This window comes from Rattus norvegicus, chromosome 19, assembly GCF_021556685.1.
Source record: "Rattus norvegicus strain SHRSP/BbbUtx chromosome 19, alternate assembly SHRSP_T2T, whole genome shotgun sequence".
Lineage (NCBI taxonomy): Eukaryota > Metazoa > Chordata > Mammalia > Rodentia > Muridae > Rattus > Rattus norvegicus.
The window spans coordinates 44802020-44815327 of record NC_141552.1 but is presented as its reverse complement, the minus strand read 5'-3'; the positions used below and the strand labels follow the sequence as shown (position 1 = coordinate 44815327).

Genomic DNA, 13308 nt, shown 5'->3' with positions numbered 1-13308 from the left:
TGTGCATCAAAATAGCGGCTGGGAGAATTACATTTATGTTCCTGCCTTTATGGCAGCTCCACATTTAAACCCATTTGTGTTAATATCTAGTCAATCTTCCTACTTTAAAAAAAAAAAGCTAAAACGGGAGAGATCATATACATTTCCCTTTGCTTAATATTTGTTCTAGACATCTGCTGTGAGACAACAAATATCTATAAACTTTCAGAAATGGCGTACAGAAAAGGAGAAGCCACAATTTGGGTAATATCCAAATGTATAAAATTGTGTTTTCTCCACAGTGTGTTCGTCTTAACATCCTCCCAAGCACTGTGCGGTTTACAGCAGCATTGCCTGGGTTTTGCTGGTGTTTTTAAGTAAGTGAATGGGTTTCTTGTTCATGTGAGCCTTGGATATAAGGAAATACCCTAAGAGTATGTTTATGGTAGGAGCACACTTTTCTTGGGGTGAAAACTATAAAAGCACATGGAAGTCTTCATTGCTTATGTAGATGTCATAGAATTGTTAAAAGCCAACAAAATAAAACCGAGTCTGGACCACCTCTGTCTATCCCTACATATCCCTGCCCCAGCCAGTTGTCCACAAGGTTCACCTAAGATGTGTTTTACAATGCTATTTCATGGTTTTATAGGAAAATGGACACTGGTCTATCTATGGAGGGACCCCTTTCTTCCCTCCAGTGAGACGTTTGGGTCCTGTTCTCTTCCTGACTCACATGAAGTAGCACGGTACGTTTCCACTTGGTCGTGGAGCCGTGCAACCCATGCTTTGAGCTCAGCAGTGCTTGGTATACCACTCACAGACTGCTACCCAGATATTATGGTGCTGAGGGCTCGCTAATGATCCTGCTGTCACGTGATCAAAATCCCTCCCCTCAGAGACGGTTAATGGATATGAGGCTCCCACTAAGTTTAATTTTTATGGTACCTGGTTCGATCATTTCTCCTCCCTCTCTTACTGTTCCTCAGTGGAAAATAATGTCCACACTTGAGAATTCAAACAAGGGTCAAAAACAAGACCAAACAAAAAGAAAACACACACACACACACACACACACACACACACACACACACACACACGACTCATTCTTGTTCTCCTAAAAGACAGTCAGTGGGATCTAGAAAGCACTCTCTAGATCTGATGTGTTAAATTTTATTTGAAAATGAAGGCTAGATTATATAGGAACAGTTCAAGCATTTAAACCCTTGATTTCCAGTTAACGGTGCTGTTTGGGAAGTTCTGGTGGTGAAGGGTTGTGGGATGATGTCACAGGTGAGGCAGATACAAGATAGAATGAGGCCTGTCATTGGACGAGAAGGGAGAATGGGCGGGAGAAAAGTTTGAAGGAAGAGGAGGAGACGGGAACGGAAGGGGAGGAGAGAGAGAGAGTAGCCGGTAGACAACACGGAAGGAGACGTTAAGGTCCCGCTCTGTGTGTCTACAAGTTGTTATCAATGTTTTTAAGGGATGGATACTACTGGGCTTTGTATGTTCAGGTGTGCAATTATATCTAATCAACTGGGTCAAAGGTTATTGTGTTGTGTGTTCTTTTATATTACAGTTTGAGTGTAGGAAAGTGTGCGGCAGCTGGAGACACTGGGCCGCCACAGAGTTGGGATGTGTGTTTCTGGCATGGAAACCTGCCTTGGGAACTAGACAGGTAGAGAGATTGCTGCCAGGCTCAGAGAGAGGCCTTCGGCAGTGTGATATGGGATTGAGCAGAGCAGGTGAGAGGCTTTGCTGACTGAGAATTAAGATATCTATCAGATATCATGGGGCACCGCAGTTCTGGTTCCTAGTGGGATAAAAGACAGCTTTTTTATTTTTTATATTTTTACAACAACAAAGGGTCATTGGAGGATGAGCTATTTGTAGTTTGTTCTCCCTGCTTCGTGCTTGAGTCTAAAGCTGTGAACTCTCAGCCTCTGCTCCAACCACCGTGCCCACTACTGGCTTTCTGTATTCCTTTATGCCACCACGATGGACTCTTGTCCCCGGGAACCATAATCCCAAATAAACTCCTCCTTCTTAGAGCTCGTCCTGGTGCTGTATCACAGCAACAAAAAGTAACTAATACACCGCTTTGTCAAAGTGATTGTTATTTATGACCTCTCCCAGTACTTTAGTAATGTCATGAAAGTTTTCAGATAAATGCAATATGCATTGTATTTCAATAGATACCTATTCAACCAGCAACAGACACTCAGAACGTAAAATGATTACAAAGGGCCCTATTGGGCAGAGATTGGACAGAAATTATACCATTGTCGATACTGCTTCAAGGCAGTAACTATTTAAACTACTATAGCCTTTTCATAGTGGAGGCATAGCTTCTAATATTTTCAGTCAAATGTTATGCTATATTATAATGTGTGCTCTCAAGTCCTGACCAGTCTTTAGACAATCATTAGAATCAAATCCTTCCTGTCTTATTTACTTGTATGACATAAATTAAGAAACGAAACCTTAGATTGGGGAAGGACTAAGAGAGTCTACTTCTATAAAAATTCTTCTGAACAGAAACTTAGGGATCAACCTCATCTGTGCCAAAGCAGCAAAAGGTAGGGTTGAAGCCTGGACTGATTGGCAGAAGACACTACATCTCAGACATGCAAGGAACTCCAGGAGTCCTTGAGGTGTTCCCAGGCAGCTGAGGGGAAACGGGGCTTTGAGGGAGCTGACTCTATTTCTGGGTATTCAGGAAGATCCAGAAGTTCGTGGTGGGTTTTTGTTAATGGCCTGAGTTGAGTGGCAATATTTTAGGCCTAGAAGAGACTAGTACACATTAATTCTAGCATTGCTTCTCACCTGAGAGATGGATGCCTACAAGGGTTAAGTGAGGCGACTGAAGTTCCTGGCCTGTCGGTGGTGCCATATTTGATGTGGTAGAACCATTATGGAAATTTAAGAATCAGGAGTTCAACCTCCAATCATAAGAAATTTAAATGTGGTTTGCAAATCTGTCCTTTAACCTTTGAGACCTGAATCCCAGACAGTCTTGAACTAGCTTGTCCACTGATACTAACCCCAAAAGCTCAAGAAACTCCGAATTCATACAAAAAGACCATTTCTGATTACCTCAAGATGGTCCTTCATAGTGACCAGTGTCCCAAAAGCCTCCCAGATCTTATTCTTTCACACACATTGAGTCTGTCACAGGGAGGACAGAGATTGTATCTTTACTCTTTCCCAGCTTCCCATCCTCAGGTTCACCTCTACCTCTCTCTGCCTTCAACTTCCACTCCCAAATTTGTATAAAGACCTCTCCTCTCACTTATTCTTTAAACCATTATGCCTCATTTGCATCTAATTTAAATGAACTGTGTAATCTAGAGAGCCAGCTCTTTTATAGTTCTATACACACACACGCACGCACGCTCGCACACCTGCTGGAACTCCCTGGTTTCTCTCAGTTTCCTATATCCACTATTCTCTAATCACATGGCCCAGAAGAAAACAGAAAACTGTGTGTCTACTTCATGAATAGATGGGCACTGGAGAAGAAAAAGGAGTTTTGTGCATGTGTCTCCAGAGTTAGGAAGCTATCGTTTGTGGGCAGAAATACAGTTGGCAGAGGAAACATAACACACATACACGCCAGTGCTCCATTGGAAATCCAACCCCCCCCCAAAAAAAGAGGGTGGTGGGTATTTCAGGAAGGTGTTTCTGACGAGAGGCACTCTAAGTCAGAGATGGAAAACTCTGCTGGCCTTCCCAGGAGCCACGGAAAGGATCAGCTGCAAGGAAAGACAGCCTGGAGCAGGGGTGTCCGCCCTCTGCACTTGTAGCAAAGCGAAAAGAGTTTGGGTGTTATTTAAAAATGAATTCTGTTGTGTATTTCATATTACAAAATAAACATTTTGATAATAACAATTCTATAAAATTCCAATAAGTGGAAAGGAAAAAACCATGAAAAAAGAAAAGCAAAACCCAAACCACCTGCCGCCCATACCCCTTCCTCCCAGACAGAGTGCTTTACTTATAGTTGCTTCCTGATATTTTCGGTTACTGTAAATGCCTATGAGATGAAACATTCTTTGGTATTACCAGTTTGTGGGTGTGCTCTCTCCTCTCTTCCAAAGCTGTATACGTTTCTAAGCAGCTCTGCAGAACCCCTCTCCTTGGGTTCTATATCTTTGTTTCTTCCCACCCCGCACAGACAGTAAGGACTCACACTGCCGTGATTTTACTGCATTTTTCTACCACCTGCTGCTAGGGACTCCCCATGTCCTTTCGCTTTCTTATTTTGATGGTGTTATTAGAAACCCTGTCTTACCTAAGACAGTCTCCTACTTATAATTCTGGTCTTTTCATGCTAGCTCCCAAGTGCTGGTGTTATATAAGTGTGTGCCAACCCTCTTAGTTGGTCTGTGTCGTCACTAATAGTCATCTCAATAACATGGTCAGCATAATGAATGGGGACAGATTGTACAGTCAGGGGCAATGAAACAATTTGTGGAAATGTATTGATCCTAATATGAACTGCAAAGGTTAATTCAACCAGTCTTGGTAATATTGTTAGAAGGACTAACTCTTATCTCTTGCAGGATACACTGGATATAGAGTATAAATGTAGAGACTATGTTGCAATTAGCCATTAGTTATTGTAGAAATGCTATTACTATGCCAACTGATAACGCCCCTATGTTTATTTCACACTAACTCCATAATACACTGAACATGCAGTAATTAATTTCTAAATCTTACGGTAGATGCTTAGTTCGCAGAATAATAAAGTAAGGCATAGAGGGGGCAGCAATCAGTGTAAGCCTAAACAAACAAACAAAACAAGAAACAGGTCTTCTGCTTGAAACCCTCACCCACTTTTAATGGCTACAGTTGAAACCCTTAGGCGTGAAATGTCCGGGATGAGGAGTGCCACTCTAATGCCTCAAAGACTGCTTGCATTACAGGATAGCAGGAGGGTCTCCAAAGGGAATTTACATGTCAGATATAGTCCACAGCATGGGACTGCAGACTGCTCTCCCAGAAGAACATTGTTTCATATTTGAAGGGATGAAATGGTCTGAGGCTAATTCAGAGTTTGGGAATGACAGATAAGACGCAATCGATCCAGAACTGCAGTTCAATGAGGTTCTTGTCACTGGGGAATGTGGAGGTGGTTCCTTCAGGTTCTGAGCAGTAATCTTCAAGCCCACTGTGCCAGTGCATTCTATTCCCATGGTATCTAAATGCTCCCTAAGAGTGAGGCAGTTGCTGTCTCGGGAAAGCAATGAGGTAGCTGGCACGGCCTCTGGAAAGCCTTTCTTGTGCTGCCCCTAAGCATGCAACATTGAGCTGAGCCTCTACCTTCTCTTCTGTAAAATGGAACCATATGAGTTCTGCCCCAGCAGACTGTTTGGTGGTTCACTGGGGGAATGCATGGGCCTTCCCACTGTCTCACACTGTCTCTAACCATGCACAATGGCAGTCCCTTCAACTGCTGAGTTCACCATGCTTGAAGGTGTGTAAGGAGACTCTGAGGTCCTATTCGAGGCAGATCCTGTTCATTTCTGATGGTTTTGCACTGCGTGGCTCTGCTTCTGTCCCCACCCTTTAAGAGCAATGCTGAAAGCAATTCCAACACATGTAACCCACCGAGTAGAGCTCTCGCCATTTGTGAGTGCAACTGACAGTACACGGACCTTTAAAAAACCCGTTCTGGCTGACACTTTCATGTTTATGAATGGCTTTTATTCTTCAGGTGAGCTTCTGAAAGCCGCAGAGCATTATGAAGCATTCCATGAATTGACACAGGGACGGTTATGGAAGGATGCGACGGGTCAGTTCCTCAACTTGATAGCCTGTGAAAGTCTCGTGAGAACCTACAGACTGCTCTCAGACAGGATGCTGCAAAACAGGGACTACAAACAGGCCATCAAAATCCTCATCAAAGCTTCCGAGATAGCCAGAGAAGGTGAGTGGTGAGTCTTCACACGGTGCTTTCCCTGGTGGACAGCCGGAGAAGGTGAGTGGTGAACACTGCTCGCACAGTGCTTTCTTTAGTGCACAGCCACTGGCTCTCCCAGGAGAGGAGTAAAAATTGTCAAGTCGTAGGTAATTGTTTCATATGAAATGCAAAGACAAAAGCCATCAACATGCTTTCAGAGTCCGCTGTAAGGCAGAGGGAGGCCTCAGTGCTGACAAGAAATCCATTAGTTCTTGAAAGCTTTATTTCCAAAATTACAATCCACTGGGGGTACTGTTGTAAAGCAGGGAACCCACAAAGAGAAGATAGGGTCATCTCTCTCTCTCTCTCTCTCTCTCTCTCTCTCTCTCTCTCTCTCTCTCTCTCTCTTTCTCTCTCTCTCCCTCCCCCTCTCTGTCTCTGTCTCTCTGTCTCTCTGCCTCTTCTCTCTCTCTCTCCCTCTTTCTCTCCTTCTCTCCCTCCCTCCCCCTTCTCTGTCTCTGTCTCTGTCTCTGTCTCTCTCTCTCTTTCTCGTGTGTGTGTGTGTGTGTGTGTGTGTGTGTGTTTGTGTGTGTTGTATTTTCTGCAATCTGAGAAACCCTTTATTGTTTATAAATTTCCTCTCATAGGATACTTGGGAAATTGTTATAAATGTTTAGTCAGGAGTAACTGGGAAATAGCTCTGCAGTCCACGTTGGGCCTTTGCCTCTCACAGCTCAGCCATTGGTCCTGCATTATCAGCTTCAGGAGGAGAGAACGCAGCATTTTTTCACAGTCTGTCCCACCCTGATGGCAGCATCAGAGACTGCAAGCTGACAGGATGCCCATGTGACTCTCCTTCACACTCTTAGCAGGAAAAAATGCTTTGGGGAAAGCAGCTCATATCCTTAATATCTTACAGCATCTTTCTCTGTATGAGACATAATGGAAATGGAGCATACACTATAAACTTTTAATTTATAACAACAATGCCAAGCAACCAGAGCTTCCAGGGACTAAGCCACTACCCAAAGACTATACATGGACTGACCCTGGACTCTGACCTCATAGGTAGCATTGAATATCCTAGTAAGAATCACCAGTGGAAGGGGAAGCCCTGGGTCCTGCTAAGACTGAACCCCCAGTGAACGTGATTGTTGAGGGGAGGGCAGCAATGGGGGGAGGGTTGGGAGGGGAACATCCATAAAGAAGGGGAGGAGGAGGGGGGATGTTGGCCCGGAAACCGGAAAAGGGAATAACACTCAAAATGTAAATAAGAAATACTCAAGTTAATTTAAAAAAAAACTTTTAATTTATAACACAAAGGAAAATACCCCTTGCATTACCACGTCACCACGCAGTCATTTTCTAGTGGAGCAGTTTTCCCATGATAGGGGAGAGGAAGGTGCAGGGTTGACTCATGGACATTGTTAATGAATTCATTTGTTAAGTAGTTCATGGCTTATTTGAGGTGAATAGGACTGGCCTTAGGGTGTGATTTTAATTTAGTTTAGAGGGAAAGTAAGCATTTGAACTCTTTCTATCTTTCATTCAAAAAATAACTTTAGTCGAAATGTTTAAAGGAAATTTCCATCACTGAAAGATAATTTCCATCAAATGAACTGTTTCTGCATAAACGGTGGCCCGTGTCTTCTCTAGGGGAGTAAATGTGAGTGCAGATCACAGCACGGGCACCTGTGTCAACAAGCAAATTGTGACCACGCAGAAGGTGTGGACAGGAATCTCAGTAGAAAGGCACACACACTAGAAGATAGCGTACTTTAGTTTTGCATTTGGTGGTAGGAGAGTTGAGAAAGGAATGGAAATCAGGAAGCATGTGCCTCCCATGTGGGCTTTAGATAGCATGTAAGAGACATGCACATTCACTAAGGCCCAAATCCTTCTTCAGGGCACCATGGTGGAAGGTGCAAGTTGTGGAGTATGGTGCTTTAAGACATTTAAGATATGTTGCTGTGCTATTTCCTTGTTACTCCTAACTAAACATTTATCACACTTTCCCAAGTATCTGACTATAAGGAATTTATAAGCAATAAATGGTTTCTCAGATTGCAATAAATATAGAACACACAGGCACGCACGCACACACGCACACACACAAGCACGCACGCACACAACTTATAGCATGAATACATGCACCAAATAACACTTCACTGAATGGTTTTCAGGTTTTCACACACACACACACCTTCTTCATATACTCATCATCTGATAAACATCTGAGTTGTCCTAGTGGAGCTACTCGTACATTTTGAATTCTCTTTGGTGCATACCCAGGAGAATTGTTGAGTCACGTGACCACTCCATGTTCACTTTCTGAGGATCACTAGCTTGCAAAGGGGACATCTCGCCAGCCATCCCTGACATCTTTGCACATTGCCGTTGTGTTATTTGTCTATCATTGGGTTATTAAAATCCCTTATGATTGGTAACGTGAATCTTTCATCAGATATCTGATTTGAAAACATTTCCTCCCATGCAGTGAGGTCACTTCTACCTCCTGGTGGTAGTCAACCTAGGCTTCTAGAGCAAATGCCTCTTGATAATGATTTACAATCCTTTTTATGTCACTAGATTTGCTTTGCTACATTTTTGTGTGCATAATTATTCTCCCTGTATCAGTAGGGACTGCTGTTGTCAGGGCTTCTTGATTTGGTCTCTAGTGGTGTCTTTGTCTCAGCGTTAAGACTGACCTCACAGAACGCTTTGGGAAATGTTTCCCATAGGCTGCTTTTAAGAAGTTATACCTGATGGGTGCTAACTCTTCTTACATTTTTCAATAAAGGTAACTGTGACTGAACTTTTCTTTGTAAGATGTTTTCAGTCATAATCACATTCAGTTGCTTAGCTTATTGTATCAAAGATTCTTCTGCTCCATTCTCCTCCTCCATCCTCCTCCTCTTCCTCCTCCTCCTCTATCCCTGTCCTGCTCCATCCCCCTCTTCCTCCTTATCCTCCTCTGTCCCCCTCCTCCATCCTCCTGTTCCTTCTCCTCCATCTTCCTCCATCTCTTCCTCTTCTTCCTGCTCCTCTTCCTCCTCTTCCTCCTCTTCCTCTTCCTCCTCCTCCTCTTCCTCCTCCTCCTCTTCCTCCTCCTCTTCCTCCTCTTCCTCTTCCTCCTCTTCCTCTTCCTCCTCTTCCTCTTCCTCCTCTTCCTCCCTCTCTTCCTCCTCTTCCTCTTCCTCCTCTTCCTCCCTCTCTTCCTCCTCTTCCTCTTCCTCTTCCTCTTCCTCTTCCTCCTCTTCCTCCTCTTCCTCTTCCTCCTCTTCCTCTTCCTCCTCCTCTTCCTCTTCCTCCTCCTCTTCCTCTTCCTCCTCCTCCTCCTCTTCCTCCTCTTCCTCCTCTTCCTCATCTTCCTCCTCTTCCTCCTCTTCCTCCTCTTCCTCTTCCTCCTCTTCCTCTTCCTCCCCTTCCATCCCCTCCATCTTGCTCTTCTTCCTCCTCTCCCTCCCCCTCCTTCAGCTAATGTCAGTGTTTGTGTCTTTCTGGAATATTTTAATTTTAGTTTATAGAGTTTGGTAGTATAAGCATACTCACATAATTCTCATACAATCAAGGTCTGTAGTCATTTCCATTTTCATTCCTGATTCCATTGTGAGCATTTGAGTGTTTCTTCTTTTCATGTCAGTGTGGCTGATATTTTGTTAACTTTATGATTCACCAATCATAAAGTTGATTGGTTGATTTCCTCTGTTGCCTTTTTCCCTCTGTTTCATTTCCACTCTGTCCTCTCTTTTTGTCATTTCTATCTATCTTTTTGGCAAGTCAGGAAAGCATCTTCCTACTGTTTGGGTATAGATGCATATGGCCGTCATGCTGGTTAGGTCCTGATGCTGTTGTTAACATGGGATGTCTGGGAAGAGAGAACATCAACAGAGAAAATCTCTCCATCATATTTGCCTGGAAACAACTCTGTGGTTGTGCCGTTTCTTGATTGATGATTTATGCAGGAGGGCCCAGTATAATGGGCAGGTTGTCATGGATTGTGTAAGAAAGAAAACTGATAAAACCGTGGGAACAAGCCAGTAAGTGGCACTCCTCCATGGTCTATGCAACAGTTCCTGCCTCCAGTTCCTGCCTTGAACTCCTGCCCTGACTTCCCTTCATGATGACCTATAAAGTACAAACTGAAACAAACCCCCTCCTGGGTTGTTTTTGGTCATAGTGTTTTATCATAGCAATTGACACCTATAGCATTCATAAGTCACCTGTGTGTGTTTGTCCCTTTATCTGTTACCTTATCACTGTATCTGTTACTTTATTTTTTACTTTATTACTTTATCTGTTACACTGTGACTTTATCTGTTCCACCATCTGCTACTTTATCCCCTTCTGTTGGTTGCCTTATTTTTCAGGTTTGCCCCTCTCACCATGCTCTGCACTCTGTAGCTAACCTTGTGGTTTCTTTCCTTTTGCCCTGTGGTTACTCAGCACTGTGCTTAATTTCCACATAGCAGTGAGGTCCCCGGTTGTTTCTGCTCCACACTCCTAATTCCACTTGATTGTGGATGCTGTCTTCTCAGTGACATCTTTCTAACAAACCCATTCAGAACCGAGACCTGCTTTGTGCTCTCCCCATCACTGCCCCATGCTCCCTTTACCTTGCTGTGTCCCCCAGAACACCTCTCATTGCATCTCACCAAACAGGTCCACTCTCTGACTCCATCCCATTGGCCCATCTGTCACTCAGTTCTAACCACGCCAACCTTTCGCTATAATGTCAATTCTTGTTGTTACTGATGTGTTCCTGTTGCTCCACTGTTTTCATTTTATCACAGTGCAGTCCCAGTGAACAAGCAGGAGAAGTTGCCATGTCTGAAAGCCAACTGATGCTCATTTACTCATTCATGTATTCATTCCGTGAGCCAGGGATGGCTCCCACATGAGCACCCCACTGCCAAGTTAGCCATCAGCCTACAAGTTCTCAAAAGTAGTACTCCTCGGTATATCCTTAGAACTGCTATTCCTCGGTATATCCTTAGAACTGCTATTCCTCGGTATATCCTTAGAACTGCTATTCCTCGGTATATCCTTAGAACTGCTATTCCTCGGTATATCCTTAGAACTGCTATTCCTCGGTATATCCTTAGAACTGCTATTCCTCGGTATATCCTTAGAACTGCTATTCCTTGGTATATCCTTAGAACTGCTATTCCTCGGTATATCCTTAGAACTGCTATTCCTCGGTATATCCTTAGAACTGCTATTCCTCGGTATATCCTTAGAACTGCTATTCCTCGGTATATCCTTAGAACTGCTATTCCTCGGTATATCCTTAGAACTGCTATTCCTCGGTATATCCTTAGAACTGCTATTCCTTGGTATATCCTTAGAACTGATGTTCCTCGGTATATCCTTAGAACTGCTATTCCTCGGTATATCCTTAGAACTTCTATTCCTCGGTATATCCTTAGAACTGCTATTCCTTGGTATATCCTTAGAACTGCTATTCCTCGGTATATCCTTAGAACTGCTATTCCTTGGTATATCCTTAGAACTGCTATTCCTCGGTATATCCTTAGAACTGCTATTCCTCGGTATATCCTTAGAACTGCTATTCCTCGGTATATCCTTAGAACTGCTATTCCTTGGTATATCCTTAGAACTGATGTTCCTTGCCCGTTCACAGTGGGACGTCATGGGTAGATTTACCTTTCTTGCCTTCTCTTTAGTGAGTATCCTGCTCCTGTGTAATTAGGTGCAACTGATCATGCTGATCGATGACCCTGGGTCATTGATAGCATATGATTCCGTGACCAGGCAGTCAGTCATAATGTGTCTGTCAGAAACATGGATAACGGCAGGGGTATGCATCCAGCTAAGCTATTACCTGTTGCTTGCTGTTTCGTGTAAGCTTTTACAGACATGCTGGATGACTGTAGGTCTACATGTGCCAAACTAATATAAACATTCTAAGACTTGTGGAACGTATATACTGTTTGGTGTATAAAGAGGGGACTTCCTACAATTATATTGCTAAAGTATCTTAACCTATCACTTGAGATCAGGATAAGTTTTAGTTAACTCGCGTGCGCACACATGTGCACACGCATGCGCACACACACACACATACACACAGAGAGAGACAGAGAGAGAGAAAGGGAGAGAGAGAGAGAGAGAGAGAGAGAGAGAGAGAGAGAGCGCTTGTCTTTCAATTCTTAAAGAATCATTTTTATTTCTGTATGTTTTTAAAGAGTGACTGACTGTTGTCTTAATTGATGAGCCCATCCCCAAAATGCCATGGTAACCTCTCTACATCCTCACTTCAGGAAATGACAGAAGCATGGAAGGAGAGGCTTCTTACTACCTGGGCTTGGCCCACTTGGCTTCTGGAGAATATGAAACCGCACTATCAGTAAGTAGAAGTAAAATTTTAATCTTTGCTTCTTCATCATTTTAAAATATTTGATGCTATCATAAGGTCAGGAGAAATGGCTTGGGCCTGCCATCAGTGTACCTATTTCTGGAGATCAGAACTGACGGTATCCTAGAAACCTGAAAAAGTAGCCCCATTGACTCTCGAAGCTGAGACACAGTCAATGACTATGAAAGGCCACAAGACACATGGACCTTACACACATAGAGCGATAGGACCCTCTACTCCCATTCGCCCAAAACAAGGGAAAATAGTTTTAAATGAAAGAAGAATATGCAGTGAGAGTGTGGTGGATTTATAATGTGATTTGGGACCATTCACTTGGAGAGGAGGCATCTGTTAAACCTTAGTGCGAGTTGCATTGATGTGGAGAGGGTGTGCACCAGGGACAGTGAGTGGCTGATAGCTCCTATCTTTGACACACAGTGCTCCTCGACAGAATTAGCGCTCACGCAGTGTGTAACTGGATCCACTCTGCTTGTTGACACAAGTCAAGGCAGCAAAAGCCGTGTTTTCATTAGGATTGAAATCAGTTTTCTTCCCTTATGCTATCCGCAATGGTTATAAAATGGTATTTACATCTCACATACTTACCTCACTTTGGTACATTGTACAGGTCTAATGCTTGGCTTTGAGATCTTGTTGGTTTCTTTAGATTTTTATGCTAAGTAGGATTCATATATTTGGGCCACATGTTATTTTCTAGCTCCCTAGAAACTGGCCATCATAGAAAACATAGATTTTCCTAGATGGCTTTTCCGTTTAAATTTCTTGGTCAGTGATATGTGTTCAGCAAAGCTCTGTTCTGCTGCTTGGAGAGCACACAACCCCCAAGATGCATACTTTCCTGCAGGAGCTAATTTAATGAAAGTGACCAACTGAGAAACATGATCATAATTCAGAGTAGTGTAGACAAGGAGCTTGTGAGGGAAAGGAAGAGGGGGTAGGCTCCAACATTGAAAATATGGGAAGTTACACAAGAGGACAGTGGAGCAGTGGGTTTCTATATGTAGAGAACACACAAAGA

The 13308-nt window shown here is 43.3% G+C and overlaps 1 protein-coding gene across 1 annotated transcript in view; it reads left to right on the top strand.

Moving 5' to 3' along the window:
* Window positions 1-13308, top strand: part of Ttc29 (tetratricopeptide repeat domain 29) — a 211576-nt gene that overhangs the window by 77942 nt on the left and 120326 nt on the right. The window contains 2 exon segments of the mRNA NM_001013890.1: window positions 5705-5917; window positions 12175-12260. Of these exon segments, the coding sequence (NP_001013912.1) occupies window positions 5705-5917; window positions 12175-12260 (299 nt within the window).